This window comes from Scyliorhinus torazame, chromosome 12 (genome assembly GCF_047496885.1).
Source record: "Scyliorhinus torazame isolate Kashiwa2021f chromosome 12, sScyTor2.1, whole genome shotgun sequence".
NCBI lineage: Eukaryota > Metazoa > Chordata > Chondrichthyes > Carcharhiniformes > Scyliorhinidae > Scyliorhinus > Scyliorhinus torazame.
In genome coordinates this window covers 29374414-29400898 of record NC_092718.1, presented here as the reverse complement: position 1 = coordinate 29400898, position 26485 = coordinate 29374414, and the positions used below count along the sequence as shown (strand labels likewise).

The following is a 26485-nucleotide window of genomic DNA, read 5'->3' as shown; positions in this document are numbered from 1 at the left end:
AACCTGCACATCTTTGGACACCAAGGGGCAATCTAGAGTGGCCAATCCACCTAATCTGCACTGTGGGAGGGAACCGGAGCACCCGGAGGAAACCCACGGAGACACAGGGAGAAAGTGCAAACTCCACAGTCATCCGAGGTCGGAATTGAACCCGGGTCCCTGACGCTGTGAGGCAGCAGTGCTAACCATCATGCGGCCCCCTGCGATAGGATGGAGGTATGAGCTTAAGTCGGGTGCTTTTTCCAAGGGCCGGTGCAGCCTTGATGGGCCGAATGGCCTCCTTCTGAATTGTAAACTCTATGATTTCCCTGTGTAAAAAGGTCATGGTGCTGGAGCCAACCCAAGGCTCTCTGAGTGACCTGCCAGACACTTTGTTGCAGCGCTGGCAGGGCGGGGGCGGGCTGTATGTGCCGCCGCGCCCCTGCAGGTGGCGCTAATCGCCGCTGTCTGCCTGCGGCGCTGACCGGAAGGTGGCGCTGTGGGCGGAGGTCCGCGCGCGCGGTACTGCAGCCGCAGGGGGCGTAGCGCCGGGAGGAGGCGCAGCCGCTGCCGCGCGTCCGTCCTGCCTCGGCCAGATGTATCGTTGGCAGCGGAAGTGGAGGGAAGCGGAAGTGTCGAAAGGGCCAGGAAGGGAGTGAGGGAGTTCCAGTCTGGGTGAGAAAATCATATAAACTGTCCTTTTACTTCAGGAAAAGGCACAGGAAGGTTGAATAAAGGGTCATATTCATTTATAACTTACAGAATGAAGTCAGTGCTTCCCTCACCACTGAAGCTCTGCAGCTGTTGCCATGATTTCTTCACAAAGCAGCTGGTTGAAATGTTCTAAATCTGGAATTTTCCAAAATAATTATCTTGAACCAAACCAGTGTGAAATTCAGTTTTGCTCCAACCTCCAGGTTAGCTCCTGGGCTGAAACCTTTGGAGGGCTTGGGAACTGTCCAAGAAATTCAGATTTTTGTCGTATTCCCACCCCCCCCCCCCAAAAAATGTTAAACCTAGATTTATCGTCACGTGTGCCGAGTTACAGTGAAAAGTACTGCCCTGCATGCAGTTTTGTAAATCAATGTACATTTATTTTGCAAAAGTGACGTGAAGAAAATGTTTCTCGCCCGGCGGGTGACCGAGGCCTGGAGAGCCGTGCCAGCGAGCGTGATGGAGGCAGGTTCAGTCGAACTGTCGGCGAGGGAAATTGGAAGCAATTTGCAGGGTCACGAGGTGGGGGGAAACGGTAGGAGGACGACACCGGGTGAACGCTCATTTGAAGACTGACACGATGGGCCGAGTGGCTGCCTCCTACGCTGTAGCAGTTCTGTGATATTTTCCTTTAAAATCCTAATTCAAAAATGACACGTTATTATGATTTCCGTTTAGGGGCTGCTGCGTGCTCAATGTTTTGATTTGGCCGTTTGGAATTTTGAGTAATTTTTAAAAAATTTAGAGTACCCAATTCATTTTTTCCAATTAAGGGGCAATTTAGCGTGGCCAATCCACCTACCCTGCACATCTTTGGGTTGTGGGGACGGAACCCACGCAGACACGGGGAGTGACCCAGAGCTGGGGTCGAACCTGGGACCTCGGCGCCAACGTGCTGCCATTGGAAATTTGAGATATTAAGCAGGGACAAAAACGCTTCTTTAAAATTGTGGTTTATTTTTCTTTGCTTATTTCTGTGTCTTCCTTGATGTTGTCAATAAATAATCGCAGGAACTGTCAGGATTCAGTCCATGATCTTACTGGCTGGCTGTTAATTTCACGTGAAGTGACAGCATCTGCACTATTTTGTTTTTGTCGAAGAAGTGACAATTCATGTTTTCTGTAGACAGTGTTGTTTCTGGACAACAGATTGCACCAATTTAGCTCGCAACATGTTTATTTATTAGACTGCTATGTGTAAAAGAAAGAACAAACTAATTTATGTAGTTCAGACTGCCCCAAAATGCTTCACAGCCAGTGAAATACTTTTGAAATGTGATTATTCTTATAATGTAGGGAGCAGATTGAGATGTGCAACTACCTAATTATGGAACAGAATATATTATATCTGTATGAATGTATTCTGCACATCCTCCCCGCGTGTGCGTGGGTTTCCTCCGGGTGCTCCGGTTTCCTCCCACAGTCCAAAGATGTGCAGGTTAGGTGGATTGGCCATTCTAAATTGCCCTTAGTGTCCAAAATTGCCCTTAGTGTTGGGTGGGGTTACTGGGTTATGGGGATAGGGTGGAGGTGTGGATCTTGGGTAGGGTGCTCTTTCCAAGAGCCGGTGCAGACTCGATAGGCTGAATGGCCTCCTTCTGCACTGTAAATTCTATGAAATCTTTCTGCAGTATTCAGTCAGGTTGAAAAATCAAAAATAGAGAGCATTTTGACAGCTCTCATTTTGTACAACTTTGAGACATGATCTCTCAATTGAGACTGGGGCTGACACCTGACCTGAGGCAGTGATGTATAAATGTTCAGTTACCAGCAGCACCAAAGTGTCAAATCAGTAAGTCCTCTTTTTTTTGACTGACTGATCTCCAGTTGCATAACAGTCCTCAAATCAATCAGTCACTGGGTCTTTATACTGAAAACTCCATCAGCATTTCTACATCAGACCAGCTCATATTAAAGAGCATATACCCATTATATTTCCATCTGCAAACAAAAGAGCTTTCAATAAATCAAATGTGTGGTACTATAGCCTGTGAGCCAGATTGCTTTGAGTTATGGACATGAAGAAGGATAGTGTGTTATCCTTCAAACGCATTGTGCTACAATTACTGAGGTATGTTCGCCGTTTGTTGTACCATTGCAGTTTGCACTTAATTCTCTATCTTCATCCTGTAGGAGGAGTCGTGATGGCTGCAGCAATGGAAACTGAGCAACCTAATATTGAGGTCTTTGAAACAGCCTCTACAAGTGCTGCCGAGGACATTGAAGAGTCAGAGGAACCTGAGCCGTATTATGTGGAGAGGTACTCCTGGAGTCGCTTACGGAAGTTAATCACTGACAGCAGGAAGCTGCACGGGCACATGATGGCAAAATCTCCTCATGATTTTTATTTTGTAAAGAAAAATTATCCTGAAGGGCCTCATTCAGATAGGGTCTATTATCTAGGTGAGCAGCTTCTCCCTCCCAGCTGTAGCAGGCCTGTAGTTTAATTTGTTACAATTCACACCTTATTCTACAGGACTGGCAATCACATTAGTAACTTTTGGTTCATATCAGGTTACGTCTGGATGTGCATGCCTCTGTTTGCTTGTGGTTCCAGTGTTATGCATGCAACAACCATAGCTTTTGTTTTAAGAGCTATCAGGTCATCACTGTTTCTTCCATGTGCCGTAATGTGACTAATAGGCTATTACTTTAACAAGCACAATTTTTGCCATTTTACACAGCTTGTGACATTGAATTCTTGTCCAATTTTAGATCACTAAACTACATACAGAAAATGCTTGTTCTTTATGAACACAGGCTGGTATTATTTATTTACTCACCTATTCATTGAGGAAGCAATGTTCTATCTCCCACTACCCATTTTGACCTGAGGTATCAAATTTATCACAGCAAGCTGATCTAGCTCCATCTGCAGCGTAATTCCAACAAGGGTCATTAGACAGCCATCAGCAATGGGGACATTCGCTTACTCAAGACTGCTTAGGTTAATTATAACCCTTCTCCCCTGACTGAGTTCACCCAACTCAGATCAAGCAATCAGCTGTTATTTCTCTTTTCTGCTACTCCAAACTGGCCCCTCTAGTACCTGGTACTGCCACTCTGTAAGTAGTCACTTTGAGACAGGAGTAGATTAATAACACATGCCCAAGACCTTATTCTCTCCTTGGAGGAGGTTGCTTTGTAATTATGTGGTTAAAACTGCGGTTCTCCTGGTGGAGGATGGTGGAAGGGGCTAATGTGTAAAATAAAGATGGAACGGTTGCTTACAATTAAGTGCATTCCTCTGCAAAATACCTGTGGCTGTTGGGTTATGAGCTTCGGTTATGAGCATTTTAGTTTAACCGCTCCTTATGTCAAAACTTAGTGATGTTCCACCTATTTGGGATGAATCAAATACATTGGCAAATGTCCTCCTCATGTAGCCAGCAGTAATCAGATCTGACTTTGTACAGCATTCATGCAGGTACTGCACATCTAAATAGTTTCTGTACACAGTCAGACAGGTGATATGTATCGGGTTAGCTCAGTTGGCTGGACAGCTGGTTCGTGATGCAGAGTGAGGCCAACTGCGCGGGTTTAATTCCTGTACCAGCTGAGGTTATTCATGAAGGGCCCCGCCTTCTCAACCTTGCCCCTCGCATGAGGTGTGGTGATCCTCAGGTTAAATCACCACCAGTCAACTCTCCCCCTCAAAAGGGAAAGCAGCCTATGGCCATTTGGGACTATGGCGACTTTACTTAATGATATGTATAATGCACAAACATGGAATTCTTGCATATCATACACGAGTACTCAATTTTAATGTACCCAGACATGAGTATTGTATCTGACTAGTACACACTCAAATAAATAATGATAAGTGTTTTTCCCAAAGGTATTTCACAGAATTTACAGTGCCGAAGGAGGCCATTCAGCCCATCAAGTCTGCACCGGCTCTTGGAAAGAGCACCCTACCCAAGGTCCACACCTCCACCCTATCCCCATAACCCAGTAACCTCACCCAACACTCAGGGCAATTTTGGACACTATTGGCAATTTAGCATGTCCAATCCACCTAACCCGCACATCTTTGGACTGTGGGAGGAAACCGGAGCACCCGGAGGAAACCCACGCAGACACGGGGAGAACGTGCAGACTCCGCACAGACAGTGACCCAAGCCGGGATTTGAACCTGGGACCCTGGAGCTGTGAAGCAATTGTGCTATCCACAATGCTACCGTGCTGCCCTGTAGGGGAGTCTAAAACTAGAGGGCATAGGTTTAAGATGAGAGGGGAGAGATACAAAAGGGTCCAGAGGGGCAGTTTTTTCATGCAGAGGGTGGTGAGTGTCTGGAACAAGCTGCCAGAGGCAGTCGCAGAGGCGGGTACAATTTTGTCTTTTAAAAAGCATTTGGACAGTTATATGGGTAAGATGGGTATAGAGGGACATGGGGCAATTGGGACTAGCTTAGGTAAAAACTGGATGGCATGGACAAGTTGGGCCAAAGGGCCTGCTTCCATGCTGTAAACCTCTATGACTTTATGCTGTATTCATACATTCACTATATTCACTGAGATATATGCATGGACGAAAACATCATTCCTCCTTAGAGAGGCCATCCTATAACCAGGTCAGCACCTTGCACACCGCAGGGGGTTACTGTTTGATAACCATTACAGCTTGGGGAGACACTTGTGTACCTTTAGTTCGTTGGCAGTGTGTTAACTGCCTGAGGAATCAGATTCCATTTGTCTCACTCCTTGCCTACCTCGAGGGTTGTTTTTCTTTCCTCTCCTATCACCCCACCCTCCCCCCTTTTGCTGAAGTTCCCGTTCACATTCATTGTCAAAACACTCCTCCCACTATCTTTCCAGCATGGGAATTTTTTCTCGAACGCAAGCTTGTACACATTTAATCACTGCTCTTGTGGGGCTTGTTTTCTCGTCCGAATTCTTCCATCATGCTCAGGAGAAAAAGCAACGATGCCAGTGAAATATGTCAAACTAAAGTTAAAGAGCAATCTGTGCAGCTTTAGGAAACCAAAACTAAAGTTGTAACAGAGGAAAAACAGATGCAACAATTGGAGAGAAAAGATCAGTAAGAGCTGGGTTGAGTGGTGAAACCTCCCTCCGTGAATGTGCAACAAAATTGTCAACCTATTTATGAAGAACATTTCAGTTAACTATTGGTCAAAGTTTGCTTGTGCGTTACTGTAAGTCTTAAATAAAATAATGTTTCGGTGTGGAAAAAATAAGGTAACAGTCAAAATAAAATTGAAGAAAGTGAAGACGTGCATTTGTTTAAAATATAAAAATTATCCAAGAGATTATAAAAAGGACATTAATAGGCATGCGCCGAAATGGCCATAAATGTACAAATCATGTCTCACACTTACAAGCACACGGTACTCATTGATGCAGAGATTTAGTTTTTTGATATTTGTGGTTGTATTAGTGAAGGAACAACTCCAAGAACGCGAGTTCATAGTCACCCTGCTAGAAATTTTGGGGTAAACCCTCCCAACATATCAATCGACCCTCTCAACATATCAATCGACCCTCTCAACATATCACTCGACCCTCTTCCTGACCACATCTACCATACCCTAGACAGATTTCAGAGTGGAAACTGCCAGTTACAATTGCATTTTTAGGCATTAGAATGCTTTTACTTACTTTCGTCCAGACTGTTTTGTGGAGGAGTAGCCTGCTGGGAATTTGTGACAGACGGGGGACTTCCGGTGGCGGCATGTAGGTGGAAGTCGCATGTTGGGTAGCTCCTGCTCGAGGCTTTGGTTTTTGGAGTTTGCTGCTCGGTTCCAGAGGCAGTTTTTGTACACACTGGTGCAGGAAGGCATAAGGAAGGTGGGGAATGTCTTAAGACCCAGAAAAAAGCAGCTGGGAAGAAGAGGGTGAGCAAAAGTGAATGGGTCAGCCCGGCAGCAGGAAAGATGGCAGAGGCTGGATCACTGGGTGGGTCCGTGCCCCTCGCAGTGGAGATCTGATCGAGGTGATGGCTGAAGAATTTGACAGGCAGTTCACAATGCACATGGAGGTGATGCGAAAGGAGATGATGGCTGCGATGAAGGAGTGGGTGGAGGAGGCGATGGCTCCGTGAAGGCGGCGGTGTTGAAGTTGTCGACTGAGGTGCGGGAGCAAGCAGAGAAGTTGAAGGAGGTGGAGGAAACTCTGTCGCAACACAGTGACCAGTTCACCTCGATGGGTGAGGAGCTGCGGAAGGTGGTGGAGGCCAACAAAGGACTCAGAGCCAAGGTGGAGGACCTGGAGAATAGGTCGAGGCGCAGAATTTAAGGAAAATGGGCCTGCCTGAGGGGGCGGAGGCCCCAAGGCCGACTGAGTACTTCGCAAAGATGTTATTGGGGGAAGGGGAAGAACCCTCCCAGTATGAGCGGGACAGGGCTCATCAGTCGCTCAGGCCCAAGCTGAAGGCAAACCAGCCGCCAAGGGAAGTTATAATTTGTTTCCTCAAGTTCCATGTTAAGGAGAACGTCCTGAGTTGGGTGAAGTAAAGGCGTGAGGTGAAGTGGGGGAGGAGTTGGTATTTGTATTTACCAGGACGTAACTGGAGTTGGCGATAAGGCAGGTGGTCTTCGGTCAGAAGAAAGCGGCACTATTCAACGGTGTGAGGTTCGGTGTGGTCTACCCGGCGAAGCTGAGGATGAGCTATAACTCGAAAGACTTCAATTTTGAGATGGCGGAGGTGAAGGCCGAAGGACTGGAGTAGAAATGGGAGATGGGACTGCGGTTTGGGTTTGGACTGAATGGAGGGGGGGTTAATCATTGTGTACAGCCTTATCTCTTGTTTCAGGATGTGTGTTTGTTTTGTATTTGTGGGGGGGAACAGTTGGGGGTTTTGTTTTTGGGTTGGTTGATGGGTCAGGGTAGTATACCCTCTGTTATGGGCTGCAGTGGGTACAGGAACATTGGGCTTCGGGGTTATGGCGGCTTCCTGGGGCATGTTTTTTGTGCACCGGTTATGTTTGAGTGTCTTTGTTTTCAGGGATTGGATTATGGGGGAGGGACTTGGGAGGAGGGAGTCCTGGGCACAAGCCTCCAAACTAGCAAGCTAAGGTTGGCTAGTGAATGGGAGTGTGGTGGGGGGAGGGGCCGCAGTCATTGGAACCTGGTCGAACAGGTTTCGATGGGCCTGGGAGATGTGAAAGGTGGGGGAATGGGATCGATACTGGGAGAGGTGTTTTCAAGAGGAAGTGGATGGGGGGATACTGGGAAGGAAGGAGGTTTTCGATGGTAACAAAGGGACGGACGGGTCAGGCCTGATGGGCAGGGCCTGGGGTTACGACGATGGCGGATAGGAGGGGCAGGGAAGTGAGAGGTAGTAGTAATTTGGAACGTGCGGGGCTTAGGGGGACTGGTGAAGAGTTCAAGGGTTTTTATACATTTAAAGAGTTTAAAGGCCGATGTGGAGATGCTGCAGGAAACCCACCCTGACAAAGAGCACCCTACTGAACCCCACGTATCTACCCTATCCCCACGTATCTACCCTATCCCCGTAATACAGTAACCCCCTCTGAACATTTTTTGGACACTAAGGGCAATTTAGCATGGCCAATCCACCTAACCTGCACATCTTTGGACTGTGGGAGGAAACCGGAGCACCCGGAGGAAACCCACGCAGACACGGGGAGGATGTGCAGACTCCACACAGACAGTGACCCAAGCCGGGAATCGAACCTGGGACTCTGAGTGGTGAAACAACTGTGTTAACCACTGTGCTACCATGCTGTCCCCACTCAAAGTGTACTCAAGAATATATTTTTTCATGGTATGAAAGGCGTTATTGGCCGGGGTCAAAAAGTCATTTTGATATTGATTTCTGACCATGCGCTGCTTTGGGTGGATGTGGTTTTGAAGAAAGGGATGGCTCAGAGTACGCGGCGGAGAATGGACATAGGGGTGTTAGAGGATCGGCATCATTTTAGGCAACATTTTAAGCTGGGGGCCGTGTCAGGGGGGCTGGCAATTATGGGGCATTAGGGGTTTGAGCCAGGGAGGATGGATGCGAGGTTTCTGAGATGGGATAAGAGGGGAATTAAGGAAATGAAGGACTTGTTTCTAGGGGGACGATTTGCAAGCTTGGAGGAGCTGGGGGAGAAGTACAGGTTGGCCGGCGGGGAGGGTTTATGTACCTGCAGGTTCGAGATTTTGCAAGGAAGGTTTTGCGGACCTACCCGAAAGCGCCGGCCTCCTCGTTGCTGGAGGCGGTGCTGTCAGCTGGGGGTTTGGAGAGGGGAGTTGTTCCTGCGATCTCGGAGAGGATTTTGGAGGAGGACGGTGTCTACAGAGGGGATTAAGGCGAAGTGGGAGGAGGAACTGGGGGGGGCGATGAAAGAGGAATTCTGGTGTGAGGTGCTGCAGAGGGTAAATGCCTCGACCTCGTGTGCGAGGCTCGGGCTGATACAGCTGAGAATCTGCCATAGGGTGCACCTCACAAAATTGAGGATGAGCCGGCTGTTTGAGGGGGTGGAGGATTTCTGTGAGCGACGTGGGAGGGGCCCCGCAAACCACGTTCACCTGTTTTGGTCCTGCCCGAAGCTGGAAAGATTTTGGAGGACAGTATAGTGTTTAGCACAATCTCGGGGGTCTTGCACATGGATGTGCAGCCTGGCCCCTAGAAGCCATTTTCGGGGTGTCGGACCGGCCCGAGTTGCAGGCGGGAGCGGAGGCAGACGTTTTAGCCTTCGACTCGCTGATCGCTCGGAGGCGGGTGGAGGTCAGTCTCCACCCTGTGCCTCTGCGTGGGGGGAGTGGGCAGCTGGAAGTTTTGACCCTGGAGACGGTGAAGTTTGAGCTGAGAGGGGTTTGTTTATGATGCACTTTCGGGAGTTGGTTGCCATTGACTGTTGAGGAGGGGGGGGGGGGGGGGGGGGGGGACGACTGCTTTCATTTCTGTTTTATATTGTTGGGGTTGTTTTGTTTCTGTTTCATTTTCGTATGGCAAAAAAATGGCGAATAAAAGTATTTTTAAAGAAAGAATGTGAGTTCACATCGCACCATGTTAGTGTGAGAATCTGAATTCAGTCGAAAACAAAAGCAGCTTCTTACATTGAGAAAGCAGTACGGACTTGACAATAGAGCCGAAGGATTGTCTTGAGAGAAAAAAACCCAATTGGTCGCTAATGTTCTGGGAAGTGAATCTGCCACCCTGCCCCAGTCTGGCCGACATGTGACTCTAGTTTCACGCAGGTGGGGTTGAATCTTAACTGTCCTCTGAAATAGCCGAGCAAGCCACTCAGTTCGATCAACTGAGGATGGGCAATGAAATGCTGACCTTTCCAGGAATGTCCACCCCTTGAGAATGAACAAAAGGAAAAGGAGAGCGTAATTTGTATGTAAATCAATGCAGAAATTATGTAATTGAAGACTGCTGTTGCGAGTGTGTCATTTGTATATTTATGTAAGGAGTATCCAGTTTGTTTCATTAATGTGGGGAGTGTATTATTTGTACAGTGTGGCTTGTGTTTTCTGTGGATTTATTAGTTTGTTTGAGTAATGGGGTATATCGATGTGTGTAATGTATAATCATAAAAATCTCAGTGCAGAAGAACACAATTTGATCTGCCGTGCCTTTAATTGCACCAGTGCTGATTCACTCAGTGTTCCGCTGGTTCTCTAAATCTTTTCACTTCTATCTGTTATTTATCTAATTCCTCCTTGAATCCTATGATTGACTCAGCATTGATTGTCATTTTATAAGCTGAAAGCCCTTTGCGTGCACAAACGTTCTGTCTTCCTCCCCTACACTTCCCACACGAATCCCACTTGTATGTCTCCTTGGTACAATGGGAATGCCTTTTCGCTATTTACCCCCACCCCCCGAAGCTCTTATAATTTGAATACTTCCAGTAGAATCCAGTCCCTCTGTTCCAGTGAACACCATCCTAGTTTGTCAAGTCTCTCTTCGTAACTGTATCCTTTCCTCCCTGACATTCATTCCCCTTAGCCAATCTACATTGCACCTTTTCCATGATTTTTTCCCAGAGATGCAGCTGCAGCCTAACCAATGTTTTGCTGTGCATGCTAATGCATAATTGCACATATTCTAATGGGTGGCGTGTTAAAGTGTTGTACATTTACTACTGAGGAGCGCGCACACAAGCTGAAAATTTCATAGAATTTACAGTGCAGAAGGAGGCCATTCAGCCATTGAGTCTGCACCGCCCCTTGGAAAGAACACCCCACTCAAGCCCACACCTCCACCCTAACCCACACCTCCACCCTAACCCCACACCGCCACCCGATCCCCACACCTCCACCCTATCCCTGTAACCCCACCTCACCTTTTTTGAACACTAAGGACAATTTAGCATAGCCAATCCACCTAACCTGCACATCTTTGGGCTGTGGGAGGAAACCGGAGGCACCCGGAGCAAACCAACACAGACACTGGGAGAACGTGTAGACTCCGCACAGACAGTGTCCAAAGCCGTGAATCGAACCTGATACTTTGGAACTGTGAAGCAACTGTGCTAACCACTGTGCTGCCGTGCTGCCCTAAAGCTGATAATCTCCAATTTATTGTCCATTGAATTGTTGATTTCAAGAGTTCCACTTGGCAATGGTCACTGTGAATTGAGCTGATGTGTAATTGAGTTTAATATGTCATTCTGTTCCAGCTATGTCAAATGAAAACCGGGAAAATAGACTGTTCTACTCTGAAATTCCCCATAAAGTGAACAAGGACGCTGTCCTGCTGCTCGCCTGGAAACCTCTGCTGGATTACTTTCAGGTAAAGGAATCTTTGCAGCAATTATCTTGCTGATCACCAATTGTGGGCACACTGAGTGACTTTTTGTGTTTATGTCCCAGTCCGTTCCTGACTATGGAATTTACTGTCGTGAAGAAGAACTGTTGCGGGAAAGGAAGAGGATCGGAACGATTGGAATTACATCGTATGATTTCCACAAAGAAAGTGGAATGTTTCTGTTCCAGGCGAGCAACAACATCTACTTCACGGTGGATGGTGGTAACACGGGTTTCACTGTGAGTCCCATTGTTTATTTCCGCCTCTACAAGTCCCGCAAAAAATATTAGCATGTAAAATTAAAGCTCATGGGATTGGGGGTAGTGTATTGAGATGGATCGAAAACTGGTTGGCAGACAGGGAACAAAGAGTAGGAATTAATGGGTCTTTTTCAAATTGGTAGGCAGTGACTAGTGGGGTCCCGCAGAGATCAGTGCTGGGACTGATATATATATTCATTCACAGTATATATTAATGATTTAGATGAGGGAACCAAATGTAATATCTCCAAATTTGCAGATGACACCAAGTTGTGTGGGAGGGTGAGCTGTGAGAGGATGCAGAAACCTGTGTGATTTGGACAAGTTGAATGAATGTGCAAATGAATGGCAGAGCAGTATAATTTGGATAAATGCGAGGTTATCCACTTTGGTAGCAAAAACAAGAAGGCAGACTGATGGTCATAAATTAGGAGAGGGTAATGTGCAACGAGACCTGAGTAACCTTGTATACAGTCACTGAAGGTAAGCATGCAGGTGCATTAGAAGGCAAATGGTATGCTGGCCTTTGATTTGAGTACAGAAACAGGGATGTCTTATACACAGACTTGGTGAGGCCACACCTGAAATATTGTGTGCAGTTTTGGTCTTCTTATCTGAGGAAGGATATTTGATGGATCTCTGTGTCTATTCGGAACCCTGGGTATGCCTTATCCCTTCTTAGTTCCAAAATAACAGATTCCAGGCTGTGCTTTTTGGCAACATTTTGTTGAACCTTATTGTCAGCGTTGGTGTCCACAGGTAAACTTTGGTTACAATACAAACTTAGGTCGGATTGATTGTCTTTAGTGAATACAGTGGTTGAGTTTAAAATACAAATCGTGGTAATTCTTCAAATCATGATACACAGTATAAAAATGACTGAGTGATTTAAACAAAAGATAAATGGCGATTTAGCAAAAGCAAGCAGCAAAAACATAGGTTTCAGAAAGAAGTTAAATTGAGTCCGGAATGGATTTTTCCATTCCGGCAATTGATTTTTAAGGAGATCATTATCTTAAAGTTTTGCCTTCTTTACAGCTGTGATTGGCTTTAACTGATTATAATTCACTCAATTCGACCAAAGTGTCTGGCTGTTAATTTGTTTGAGAGAGATATGTATTTAAATAAGTCAGTGTGAATTTCTCATACTATCGCTTGCCAATTTTCTGATTGATCGACACCTGCATCGCCTTCAGGGCATTATGACCGTAGACTGTGTATTACTATGGAAACTGAACTGTCCAGGCTTGGAAAAGTAGCTGCATACAATGGAGTCTTTTGGGTCAGTTGACGTCACTGGCCTTGGATTCTCTGGCAAGTCTGAAGCAACTTGCAAAATATGAAAATTTCGAGTCTTATCTGATTAGTTCCTAGCTATTCGGCTTTCCTCACTCTCATGGTTAATATGAATTAGTTAATTACTCTTAATGATTTCTCAATTAAACTTTTTATCTATCTCGTCTACAGCTAACCAGAAAAGCTGATTTCTATCAATATTCTAGCTATAGAGGGAGCGCAGCAAAGGTTTGCCAGACTGATTTCAAACTCCTTACTGTCTCTGTAACCACCGCCAGCCCCACAACCCTCTGATATATCTGTGTGCTTCCAATTCTGGCTTCTTCAGAACACCAGATTTTAATTGTTCTGCCATTGGTGGCTGTGGTTTCAGCTGCTTAGACACTAAACTCTGGAATTGCCTCCCTAAACCTTTCCGTCTCTCCACCTCCTTTCCTCCTTTGAGGCACTTAAGCCTTTCTCATTGCCCAAGCTTTAGTTGTCTGTGCTAATGTCTCCTTCTATGGCTCAGTGTCAAAATTTGTTTTGTAATGCCTCCGTGAAACCTCCCAGGACCTCCCATCAGGACATGGACAAAACAATCCATTGCAGTAAGGAGGAAGCTCTCTGTGATCCTCAAGTTGAACAGCCTGTCCAGAAACAAAATCATTGAAAGGTTTTGAGATGATACAACAATAAATAGATATGAGTAAATATCTTGAGCTGTTTTATTTTTCAGAATGAACCATTAAACCCTTCGCCGGTGAAAACCAGCTGTCCCAACATCAGGATGGATCCCAAAATCTGCCCTGCTGACTCATCTTGGATTTCATTCATCCACAGCAACGATTTGTGGATTTCCAACATTGAAACGGGCGAAGAAAGACGACTAACCTTTGCGCATAAAGGTACTGATGGGTCCCACAAAATTGCGACATTAACCTAAACCTGTACTTCTTACTGTATCCACAGTGTTATGAGATCTGTTCCAGTCACCCTCTAAATACCAGTGACGTATCGGATCTGTTCTGATAGCGTTCCGGGTACAGTGAAAAATGGAATTTGGTCTGGCAAAAAAAAATGTGTTTATGTAGCTCCTGCCACATCCTCGGGGCGCCTCCAACATGCTTTATAGCCAATTAAATCAGCCAATGATAGCCAATGGAGGTAGGAGAGCACTTTGGGGACAGTGACCACAATTCGGTGACGTTTACGTTAATGATGGAAAGGGATAAGTATGCACCGCAGGGCAAGAATTATAGCTGGGGGAAGGGCAATTATGATGCCATTAGACGTGACTTGGGGGGGATAAGGTGGAGAAGTAGGCTGCAAGTGTTGGGCACACTGGATAAGTGGGGCTTGTTCAAGGATCAGCTACTGCGTGTTCTTGATAAATATGTACCGGTCAGACAGGGAGGAAGGCGTCGAGCGAGGGAACCGTGGTTTACCAAGGAAGTGGAATCTCTTGTTAAGAGGAAGAAGGAGGCCTATGTGAAGATGAGGTGTGAAGTTTCGGTTGGGGCGATGGATAGTTACAAGTTAGCGAGGAAGGATCTAAAGAGAGAGCTAAGACGAGCAAGGAGGGGACATGAGAAGTATTTGGCAGGAAGGATCAAGGAAAACCCAAAAGCTTTCTATAGGTATGTCAGGAATAAGCGAATGACTAGGGAAAGAGTTAGACCAGTCAAGGACAGGGATGGGAAATTGTGTGTGGAGTCTGAAGAGATAGGCGAGATACTAAATGAATATTTTTCGTCAGTATTCACTCAGGAAAAATATAATGTTGTGGAGGAGAATGCTGAGCCCCAGGCTAATAGAATAGATGGCATTGAGGTACGTAGGGAAGAGGTGTTGGCAATTCTGGACAGGCTGAAAATAGATAAGTCCCCGGGACCTGATGGGATTTATCCTAGGATTCTCTGGGAGGCCAGGGAAGAGATTGCTGGACCTTTGGCTTTGATTTTTATGTCATCATTGGCTACAGGAATAGTGCCAGAGGACTGGAGGACAGCAAATGTGGTCCCTTTGTTCAAAAAGGGGAGCAGAGACAACCCCGGCAACTATAGACCGGTGAGCCTCACGTCTGTAGTGGGTAAAGTCTTGGAGGGGATTATAAGAGACGATTTATAATCATCTAGATAGGAATAATATGATCAGGGATAGTCAGCATGGCTTTGTGAAGGGTAGGTCATGCCTCACAAACCTTATTGAGTTCTTTGAGAAGGTGACTGAACAGGTAGACGAGGGTAGAGCAGTTGATGTGGTGTATATGGATTTCAGCAAAGCGTTTGATAAGGTTCCCCACGGTAGGCTATTGCAAAAAATACGGAGGCTGGGGATTGAGGGTGATTTAGAGATGTGGATCAGAAATTGGCTAGCTGAAAGAAGACAGAGGGTGGTGGTTGATGGGAAATGTTCAGAATGGAGTACAGTCACAAGTGGAGTACCACAAGGGTCTGTTCTGGGGCCGTTGCTGTTTGTCATTTTTATCAATGACTTAGAGGAAGGCGCAGAAGGGTGGGTGAGTAAATTTGCAGACGATACTAAAGTCGGTGGTGTTGTCGATAGTGTGGAAGGATGTAGCAGGTTACAGAGGGATATAGATAAGCTGCAGAGCTGGGCTGAGAGGTGGCAAATGGAGTTTAATGTAGAGAAGTGTGAGGTGATTCACTTTGGAAGGAATAACAGGAATGCGGAATATTTGGCTAATGGTAAAGTTCTTGAAAGTGTGGATGAGCAGAGGGATCTAGGTGTCCATGTACATAGATCCCTGAAAGTTGCCACCCAGGTTGATAGGGTTGTGAAGAAGGCCTATGGAGTGTTGGCCTTTATTGGTAGAGGGATTGAGTTCCGGAGTCGGGAGGTCATGTTGCAGCTGTACAGAACTCTGGTACGGCCGCATTTGGAGTATTGCGTACAGTTCTGGTCACCGCATTATAGGAAGGACGTGGAATCTTTGGAGTGGGTGCAGAGGAGATTTACCAGGATGTTGCCTGGTATGGAGGGAAAATCTTATGAGGAAAGGCTGATGGAGTTGAGGTTGTTTTCGTTGGAGAGAAGAAGGTTAAGAGGAGACTTAATAGAGGCATACAAAATGATCAGGGGGTTGGATAGGGTGGACAGTGAGAGCCTTCTCCCGCGGATGGATATGGCTGGCACGAGGGGACATAACTTTAAACTGAGGGGTAATAGATATAGGACAGCCAGCCAGCAGGTAAGTGATTGGCTTGTAACTGGTAAGTGATTTCTCTCTCTTTGACTTTCTCTTAGCTGTGTAGTGTAGTTCAAATTTAACTTCAGGTTTAAGTCATGGCAGGAGAGCTCAGACCCGTGTCATGCTCCTCTTGTGAGATGTGGCAAGTCAGGGACCCTTCTGGTGTCCCTGACTCCTTCATCTGCAAGAAGTGTGTCCAACTGCAGCTCCTGTTAGACCGCTTGACGGCTCTGGAGCTGCGGATGGACTCACTTTGGAGCATCCGCGATGCTGAGGAAGTTGTGGATAGCACATTCAGTGAGTTGGTCACACCGCAGATTAAAATTACTGAGGCAGATAGGGAAAGGGTGACCAACAGACAGAGGAAGAGTAGGAAGGCAGTGCAGGGATCCCCTGCGGTCATCTCCCTCCAAAACAGATTTACCGTTTTGGAAACTGTTGGGGGAGATGGCTCACCAGGGGAAGGTGGCAGCAGCCAGGTTCATGGCACCGTGGCTGGCTCTGCTGCACAGAAGGGCGGGAAAAAGAGTGGCAGAGCTATAGTGATAGGGGATTCAATTGTAAGGGGAATAGACAGGCGTTTCTGCGGACGCAAACGAGAATCCAGGTTGGTATGTTGCCTCCCTGGTGCAAGGGTCAAGGATGTCTCGGAGCGGCTGCAGGGCATTCTGGAGGGGGAGGGCGAACAGCCAGCTGTCGTGGTGCATATAGGCACCAACGATATAGGTAAAAAACGGGATGAGGTCCTACAAGCTGAATTTAGGGAGTTAGGAGTTAAACTAAAAAGTAGGACCTCAGAGGTAGTAATCTCAGGATTGCTACCAGTGCCACGTGATAGTCAGAGTAGGGATGACAGGATAGCTAGGATGAATACGTGGCTTGAGAGATGGTGCAAGAGGGAGGGTTTCAAATTCCTGGGACATTGGGACCGATTCTGGGGGAGGTGGGACCTGTACAAATCGGACGGTCTGCATCTGGGTGGGACCGGAACCAATGTTCTCGGGGGGGTGTTTGCTAGTGCAGTTGGGGAGGGTTTAAACTAATGTGCCAGGGGGATGGGAACCGATGTAGGAAGTCAGTGGGGACAGAAACAAAAGGCAGGAAGGGAGAGTGTGTAAAGCATGACCAGAGAAAGCAGGGCAGAGAGCAAGGAAGGTCTACATTAAACTGCATTTATTTCAATGCAAGGGGCCTGACGGGCAAAGCGGATGAACTCAGGGCATGGACGGGCACATGGGACTGGGATATTATAGCTATGACTGAAACATGGCTAAGGGAGGGGCAGGACTGGCAGCTCAATGTTCCAGGGTACAGATGCTATAGAAAGGATAGAACAGGAGGTAAGAGAGGAGGGGGAGTGGCGTTTTTGATTAGGGAGAACATCACAGCAGTACTTAGAGGGGATATATCCGAGGGTTCGCCCACTGAGTCTATATGGGTGGAACTGAAAAATAAGAAGGGAGAGATCACCTTGGTAGGACTGTACTACAGGCCCCCAAATAGTCAGCGGGAAATTGAGGAGCAAATATGTAAGGAGATTACAGATAGCTGCAAGAATAATAGGGTGGTAGTAGTAGGGGACTTTAACTTTCCCAACATTGACTGGGACAGCCATAGCATTAGGGGTTTGGATGGAGGGAAATTTGTTGAGTGTATTCAGGAGGAATTTCTCATTCAGTATGTGGATGGACCGACTAGAGAGGGGGCAAAACTTGACCTCGTCTTGGGAAATAAGGAAGGGCAAGTGATAGAAGTGCTAGTGAGGGATCACTTTGGGACAAGTGACCATAATTCCATTAGTTTTAAGATAGCTATGGAGAATGATAGGTCTGGCCCAAGAGTTAAAATTCTTAATTGGGGCAAGGCCAATTTTGATGGTATCAGACAGGAACTTGCAGAGGTAGATTGGGGGAGACTATTGGCAGACAAAGGGACGGCTGGTAAATGGGAGGCTTTTAAAAATGTGTTAACCAGGGTGCAGGGTAAGCACATTCCCTTTAGAGTGAAGGGCAAGGCTGGTAGAAGTAGGGAACCCTGGATGACTCGAGATATTGAGACTCTGGTCAAAAAGAAGAAGGAGGCATATGACGTACATAAGCAACTGGGATCAAGTAGATCCCTTGAAGAGTATAGAGATTGTCGAAATAGAGTTAAGAGGGAAATCAGGAGGGCAAAAAGGGGACATGAAATTGCTTTGGCAAATAATGCAAGGGTGAATCCAAAGAGATTCTACAGATACATAAAGGGGAAAAGAGTAACTAGGGACAGAGTAGGGCCTCTTAAGGATCAACAAGGGCATCTATGTGCAGAGCCACAAGAGTTGGGTGAGATCCTGAATGAATATTTCTCATCGGTATTCACGGTGGAGAAAGGCATGGATGTTAGGAAACTAAGGGAAATAAATAGTGATGTCTTGAGAAGTGTGCATATTACAGAGGAGGAGGTGCTGGAAGTCTTAAAGCGCATCAAGGTAGATAAATCCCCGGGACCTGATGAAATGTATCCCAGGATGTTGTGGGAGGCTAGGGAGGAAATTGCGGGTCCCCTAACCGAGATATTTGAATCATCGGCAGCCACAGGTGAGGTGCCTGAAGATTGGAGAGTGGCGAATGTTGTGCCCTTGTTTAAGAAGGGCAGCAGGGAAAAGCCTGGGAACTACAGACCGGTGAGCCTAACGTCTGTAGTAGGTAAGTTGCTAGAAGGTATTCTGAGAGACAGGATCTACAAGCATTTAGAGAGGCAAGGACTGATTCGGGGCAGTCAGCATGGCTTTGTGCGTGGAAAATCATGTCTCACAAATTTGATTGAGTTTTTTGAGGGAGTGACCAAGAAGGTAGATGAGGGCAGTGCAGTAGACGTTGTCTACATGGACTTTAGCAAAGCCTTTGACAAGGTACCGCATGGTAGGTTGTTGCAGAAGGTTAAAGCTCACGGGATCCAGGGTGAGGTTGCCAATTGGATTCAAAATTGGCTGGACGACAGAAGGCAGAGGGTGGTTGTAGAGGGTTGTTTTTCAAACTGGAGGCCTGTGACCAGTGGTGTGCCTCAGGGATCGGTGCTGGGTCCACTGTTATTTGTGATTTATATTAATGATTTGGATGAGAATTTAGGAGGCATGGTTAGTAAGTTTGCAGATGACACCAAGATTGGTGGCACAGTGGATAGTGAAGAAGGTTATCTAGGATTGCAACGGGATCTTGATCAATTAGGCCAGTGGGCCGACGAATGGCAGATGGAGTTTAATTTAGATAAATGTGAGGTGATGCATTTTGGCAGATCGAATCAGGCCAGGACCTACTCAGTTAATGGTATGGCGTTGGGGAGAGTTATAGAACAAAGAGATCTAGGAGTACAGGTTCATAGCTCCTTGAAGGTGGAGTCGCAGGTGGACAGGGTGGTGAAGAAGGCATTCGGCATGCTTGGTTTCATTGGTCAGAACATTGAATATAGGAGTTGGGACGTCTTGTTGAAGTTGTACAAGACATTGGTACGGCCACACTTGGAATACTGTGTGCAGTTCTGGTCACCCTATTATAGAAAGGATATTATTAAACTAGAAAGAGTGCAGAAAAGATTTACTAGGATGTTGCCGGGACTTGATGCTTTGAGTTATAAGGAGAGGCTGGATAGACTGGGACTTTTTTTCCTGGAGCGTAGGAGGCTTAGGGGTGATCTTATAGAGGTCTATAAAATAATGAGGGGCATAGATAAGGTAGATAGTCAACATCTTTTCCCAAAGGTAGGGGAGTCTAAAACTAGAGGGCATAGGTTTAAGGTGAGAGATTCAGAAGGGCCCAGAGGGGCAATTTCTTCACTCAGAGGGTAGTGAGTGTCTGGAATGGGCTGCCAGAGGTAGTAGTAGAGGCGGGTACAATTGTGTCTTTCAAAAAGCATTTAGATGGTTACATGGGTAAGATGGGTATAGAGGGTTATGGGCCAAGTGCGGGCAACTGGGACTAGCTTAATGGTAAAAACTGGGCGGCATGGACTGGTTGGGCCGAAGGGCCTGTTTCCATGCTGTAAACTTCTATGATTCTATGACAGAGGTCAGAGGTAGGTTCTTTACGCAAAGAGTAGTGAGGCCGTGGAATGCCCTACCTGCTACAGTAGTGAACACGCCAACATTGAGAGCATTTAAAAGTTTATTGGATAAACATATGGATGATAATGGCATAGTGTAGGTTAGATGGCTTTTGTTTCGGTGCAACATCGTGGGCCGAAGGGCCTGTACTGCGCTGTATTGTTCTATGTTCTATGTTCTACCCTCCGTGATAAATGGAAAGTGCGCTAATAGTATGATATCAAGAACAGAGGAAGGTAGGTGCTCTGCAGGGACAACCAAGGGGAGGTTTCCGATGATTTTGTCTCCAATCCTTGACATCCAACAGCAGCGAGTCAACACAGACAGCCCTCGTTCCCTGTGAATGAGTTTTGTCAACAACTTACATTTACATCAATGGTTTTCGTTATTTTTAGTCCAGAGAATTTCCTGCAAATATTGACATTTCCTAACTTCCTCACTAAAGAATCAGCTCCATCACCTTTTTCTTGGTATCCAATTAGCGAATTGATGTGGTGCAAAATAAGAGAACAACTGTTGATGGACAGACATATCTGATGACCCCCAGGAAGCCGTTTGAAAATTACGATTAATCTAACAATTTTTCACATTCATCTTCCTATTGCCTGTCAGAAAAGGAGATTAGGAAGAGAAGGAATTTGAGCAGGGATTCAATGTCATGACCCAAGTGAGGCTTGATGGTGACGGGGTCGATAGGCGCAGGTAACTCGTGTCGGTATTAATCATTAATACTTAACAGATAATGCTGAATAAACTGAATAGGAGACAACACAAGCCTGAAGAGGAGAAACATGGACGAAGAAGAAAGGAAAGCAAAGGAAAGAATCGTGTGTCAGAATTCCCAGAAGGAAGTACAAATTGTCAGGATTATGCAGGAACCACTTCTCATCTGCTGGAAGCTACTTTGTGGCCTTTACAAAACCAGTCTGTTTCGCATCCAAAGTTTGTCAAAACTACAATAGCTATAAAACAACTTCAAGTCAAAAATAGACATTTTTAATTAGGAATAAAAAGCCACTATTTTTTGCGTTTAACTAAAGTAAGTTTTATATTACCACATAGAAGGGCGGTAGGGTGGCGCAGTGGTTAGCACTGCTGCCTCACGATGCCGAGGACCCGGGATCAATCCTGGCCCCGGGTCGCTGTCCGTATGGAGTTTGCACATTCTCCCCCTGCCTGCGTTGGTCTCACCCCCGCAACCTAAAAGATGTGCAGGGTCAGTGGCTTGGCTGCGCTAAATTGCCCCTTAACTGGAAAAAAAAGAATTAGGTAAATTTAATGGTAACTTTATTCAGAGTTTCACAACTGGGTGAGCTAAATTCATAACAAAATGATTTGTTTTTTTAACTCGGGTGATCTGGGTTCCGCTCCCGGGACAGAGTAAAGGCAGGAATGAAGAAGTTAATCTGGGTCTCTAAATTGATTTAAACAATATATTACTACATAGAAGACGGATTAATCTTTGAAGAACACTTAGTAACTGACCGGAAAAGCTATCGAAAAGCTGACGCCTGCAGGAAAAAGGACAGGGTGATATTGTTGAGTTTTGTTTCAAATTTGCAGGTTTTCTTTATTTCTGTACTCTGATATTTGCTTTCTCAAACTTCTATCAATAAGGTTTGCCCAACTTGGAGGATGATCCCAAATCTGCGGGAATCTCCAGCTTTGTACTCCAGGAAGAGTTTGACCGGTACACAGGGTACTGGTGGTGTCCTGCAGCTGAAGACAGTAAGTACACTCATTCAGGGGGACTGATTTGGAATTGAATGATATTAAAGTCAGTCACTTTCCACTAGCCAGTATGGTACATAGCCACTCAAGAGCAGAAAGATTTTTGGATTGTATTTACAAGAAGGGGACTAGGATTTGGGACCAGTGACCCTGAGCAAGGTGGGGACAAAGTTAGTCAGCTTCCCATTTCTGTCTTCAATCCAGTGACACCCACTTGAAAATGGGGGGATGTTAGACAAAACCAATTTTAGGTCAGGTTTATCTTCAATGTCTTACACAACCAATTATCCTTATACTCCCTGTCAAGCAGAGTATAAGGTAATGGAGATCAGTCATCACTGATGGAGATACTGAGGGATCAAACAGATATATTAGTAAATGTTTTGTGCAATTTAAGCGTCTTCTGTGTTTAATTTAAGGTGCATCCTGGACTGTTAAATAATTAGGATATAACAAATTGCTTAAAACAACAGGAACTTGCATTTTATTTTTTATTTGTTTATGCAATGTGGGCATCACTAGCTGGGTCAGCATTTACTGCCCACTCCTGAGAGCATTAAAGCATGAGTGGCACAGTGAGGCACTGCTGCCTCACAGCCCCAGGGACTTGGATGGCTGTGGAGTTTGCATGTTCTGTGTCTGCGTGGGTTTCCTCCCTGTGCTCCAGCTTCCTCACACAGTCCACAAATTTGCAGGTTAGGTGGATTGGCTGTGCTAAAGTGCCCCTTAATGTCTAGGGATGTGCAGGCTAAGTTAAGGGGACAGGGTGGGGTGGGAGATTTATGTAGAGTGCTCTTTCGGAGGGTCAGTGCAGATTCAATGAGCCCTTCTTTCTGTGAAGTACATCCGGGGACACCTTTAGGCCAGGCCAGGTAAGGGCAACAGATTTCCTCCCCATAAGGACATGAGTGAATGGGTTTTTATCAGAATGGTTTCATTAGACTTGACTCCAGATTTGTATTGAATTCACAATTCACCATCTGCACATGGTGGAATTCGAACCCAGGTCTCTGGAGCATTACTCTGGATTACTAATCCAGCGACAATACCACCACGCCACTGCCTCCCCTCTAATTTTTATATCACCTTTAACATAGTAAAAAGTCCCAAGTCTCTTCACAAGATTTTGATACTGAGCCACATAATGAGATATCAGAACAGCTCGCACAAAGCTAAGTCCAAGAGATAGGTTTTAAGATGCCTTTCAAGAAAGAGAGAGAAGTAGAGCAGAGGAGAGATTTAGGGGGGGGGGGGAGAATTCCAGAGCTTCGGTCCTAAGCAGTTGATGCACGACCCCTCGTGGTGGAGTGATTAAAATCAGGGATGTACAGAAAGGCCAGAATTTAGGGAGGGTAGAGAGGGTTGTAGGGCTGGAGAAGATGGGTAAGGGAGCAAACTCGAGGGATTTTAAAGCAGCACATTTCTACCACATTTGACTATAATGGGAGATTTTGGAGACTTGGTGGCAATCAGTCTGCATCTTATATTGTCAATCATATGGATTTGTCCAGTTGCTCCTATTAAGATGATCTCTGGGTTTGACCATGTACACGATAGTGAATTTTCTCTGAACATGAATCATGTCTTTGGGCTGCTGATGTTGAGTTGACGGTCATCAGCGTTCTAGTTTTTTTGTGTAACAGCGTGGCAAGATTCTGAAATTAGCCAATGACATTCAAGTACTTGATTATGGGGCGATGGCAGCATAGTGGTATTGTCACTGGGCTAGTAAACCAGAATCCCAGGGTAATGCTCTGGGGACACGGGTTCGAATCCCAACACTGCAGATAGTGAAATTTGAATTCAATAAAAATCTGGAATTAAATGTCTAACGATGACCATGAAACCATTGACAATTGTTGTAAAAGACATCTGGTTGACTAATGTCCTCTAGGGATGAAATCTGCCGTCCTTACCTGGTCTGGCCTACATGTGACTCCAGACCCACAGCAATGTGGTTGACTCTTAACTACCTCCTCAAGGGCAATTAGGGATGGGCAATAAATGCTGGCCCTGCCTGCGACGGCCACGTCCCATGAACAAATTTTTTAAAAATTGTTGCTGAATGGAAATTGAACATAAGAATGACAATATTTAATTTGTTATGCCTTGTGGATGAGATTGAGAATGGGCAGATTTATGTTGTTTCAAACTAAGAACTAGAATCCAGGCTCACTCTTTGAAATGCCCTGTGCACTGCTGAGGTTTTCTGGAACTTTATACATCGACCTATGAAGTTAAATAATCACAGGAAAAATACATCAAAGTTAAACTTTTAAGTTTTCCGCCAAACACCCCTCCAAACAATGTACAAACCCCAACTTAATCAGTTTAACATTAATGGTTGTTCCATTGATGCTGAAATTTATATTCTTTTCCAGCTCCAGATGGAGGAAGGATTTTCAGGATACTTTATGAAGAGAATGATGAGTCAAATGTCGAAATTATCCATGTGACTTCACCCATGCTTGAAACACGAAGGTGTGATTCATATAGGTACCCACGAACAGGTAAGGGATCTCTTTCTTTCCGTATGGTTTACATTGGTTAAGCATTTTGGGATCTCTCTGATGTCTCCAAAATTAGGTGTGCATGCCTGAATAAGGAATGCAGTATTGCAGTCACCATCGAACAGTTATGCGTCAACCACAGTTAAGGAAAACACAACAAAAAAACAGTTGTCTCAACTATGGGGTGGTCGCACTGATGTGGGGCAAGGGGCCATCAGGGGTCTGGGCAAAGCAAGTCAGGTGGCAATGAAAAGCACCTACGACAGATTGAGAATGCATTCACTTAGAGAGAAGAGACAGCAAGGTGTACCTGAAGAGAGGGTGCCTTTTAAGACTTAATTAGTTGTAGAAACATTATGCCGATGAAGGAAGGCATTTCTCAATATAAAAGAGAGTTGAAAAGCATTGTCCTAATATAAATTCTGTATTGGATATATTAGCACTAGTATTTATCGCTCAGTAATAATCAGTTTGTTTGCAGTCCAGGCCCAGGTGAGTTCACACTTGAATGGTGTGTAAAGGGGTTAGAAAAATGTGTTTTTTGCCTTAAAGTTTGTCAATTATATTTCTGTTACTCAGACAGTGTGCAGTTAGAACAGGGGAAATAATCTGCAATCTGATGAGATCCTGGGCGGGATTCTCCACTCCCGCGCTGAAGTGCCCACGCCGTCGTGAACGCCGTCGAGATTCACGACGGCGGGAAACGGCCCCTATCCTGACCGATTCAGGGCCCGATAATGGGCTAGGAGCGGGGCCGCGTCATTTACACGCGCCAAGCCTTGTCGCCACATAAAAGCGGCGCCGCATACATGACGCGGCCGGCGCCGCATAACTGGCATCACTCGCGCATGCGTGGTTGCCGTCCTCTCCGAGTACGCCCCACAAGAAGATGTCCGACGGATCTTGCAGGGCTGCGGAAGAAAGGAGGTCCTCCTTCAGAGAGGATGGCCCGACGATCGGTGGGCACCGATCGCGGGCCAGACCCCATTTGAGGCCCCCCCCCCCCCCCCCAGCGTTCCCGCACTGTTCCCGCCGGCAGCGACCAGGTGTGGACGGCACCGGGGGGAACCCGCCGTTTTGGCCTGGCCGCACGGCCCATCCGGGGGGTGGGGGTGGGGGGAATCCTGCACCGGGAGAATAGCCATTTTGGGTGTCTCGGGTGATTCTCCGGCCTGCGCAGCGCGGAACCCGACGGGGCCGTTCTCGCCGCTTGGGAGAAATGCGGGAGGGCGTCGGACCGGCGGTGCGGCGACCCAGGCGATTCTCCCAACCGGCGCGGGAGTGGAGAATCGCGCCCCCTGTTTCACACATTGTGAAATTTGCTAGGCCGTGTATGTTCGTCAGATATATTGGTCTCTATATCTCCCACACACCAACTTGCATTATATCACACTTTTAACGCAGGGGAATGTCCCAAAGTGCTTCGTGGAAGCATAATCAATACAGTCAAAGGAGGAGGTACTGGACTGGTGACCAAAGCTTAGCTAAAGAGGTGGTTTTTAAGGAGGGTCTTAAAGAAGGAAGCGGAAAGGCAGAGAGGCTTAGGGCAGTAGTGCCGGGGCATGGGGGCCTAAGCGGCTGAAGCCCCTGAAGATGTAGGCCGTATTGGTGTGACAAATTAATTTTGGAATGAACAAGAATCCAGAGTTGGAGGAATGCAGAGATCTCAGGATTTAGGGATGACCAAGGTTGTAGAGATGAAGAAAAAGTCCATGAACCATGGACTGGTCAGGTGGGCAGAAAAGTGGCAAATGGAATCCAAGCCGGAGAAGTTTGAGGTGATATATTCAGGGAGGTCAAACAAGGCAGAGGATTCCACAGTAGATGGGAGGATACTGAGAAATGTAGAGGAAGTGAGGCATTTGGAGTGAATGTTCACGGATCCCTGGGGTTGACAGGACTGGGTGATATGGTGAAGAAGGCATGTGGAATCTTTTCATTTATTAGCCAAGGCATGGAGTATCAGAGCAGGGAGTTTATGCTGGGACTACATAA

At 46.2% G+C, this 26485-nt stretch overlaps 1 protein-coding gene across 3 annotated transcripts in view; it reads left to right on the top strand.

Annotated features, from left to right (window-relative positions):
* Positions 1–589: 589 nt before the first annotated feature.
* LOC140387470 (dipeptidyl peptidase 8-like) overlaps positions 590–26485 on the top strand; it is a 64791-nt gene continuing 38895 nt past the window's right edge. The window contains exons 1-7 of one of the 3 annotated variants that reach the window (XM_072470592.1): positions 590–654; positions 2827–3096; positions 11292–11404; positions 11485–11658; positions 13694–13862; positions 21867–21977; positions 24362–24490. In XM_072470592.1, coding sequence (XP_072326693.1) covers positions 2838–3096; positions 11292–11404; positions 11485–11658; positions 13694–13862; positions 21867–21977; positions 24362–24490 — 955 coding nt within the window. In that variant the 5' untranslated portion in view covers positions 590–654; positions 2827–2837. Of the gene's footprint in view, positions 655–1209; positions 1229–2826; positions 3097–11291; positions 11405–11484; positions 11659–13693; positions 13863–21866; positions 21978–24361; positions 24491–26485 lie in introns of those variants that run through there. The other 2 variants (XM_072470590.1, XM_072470593.1) reach the window with 2 other exon arrangements.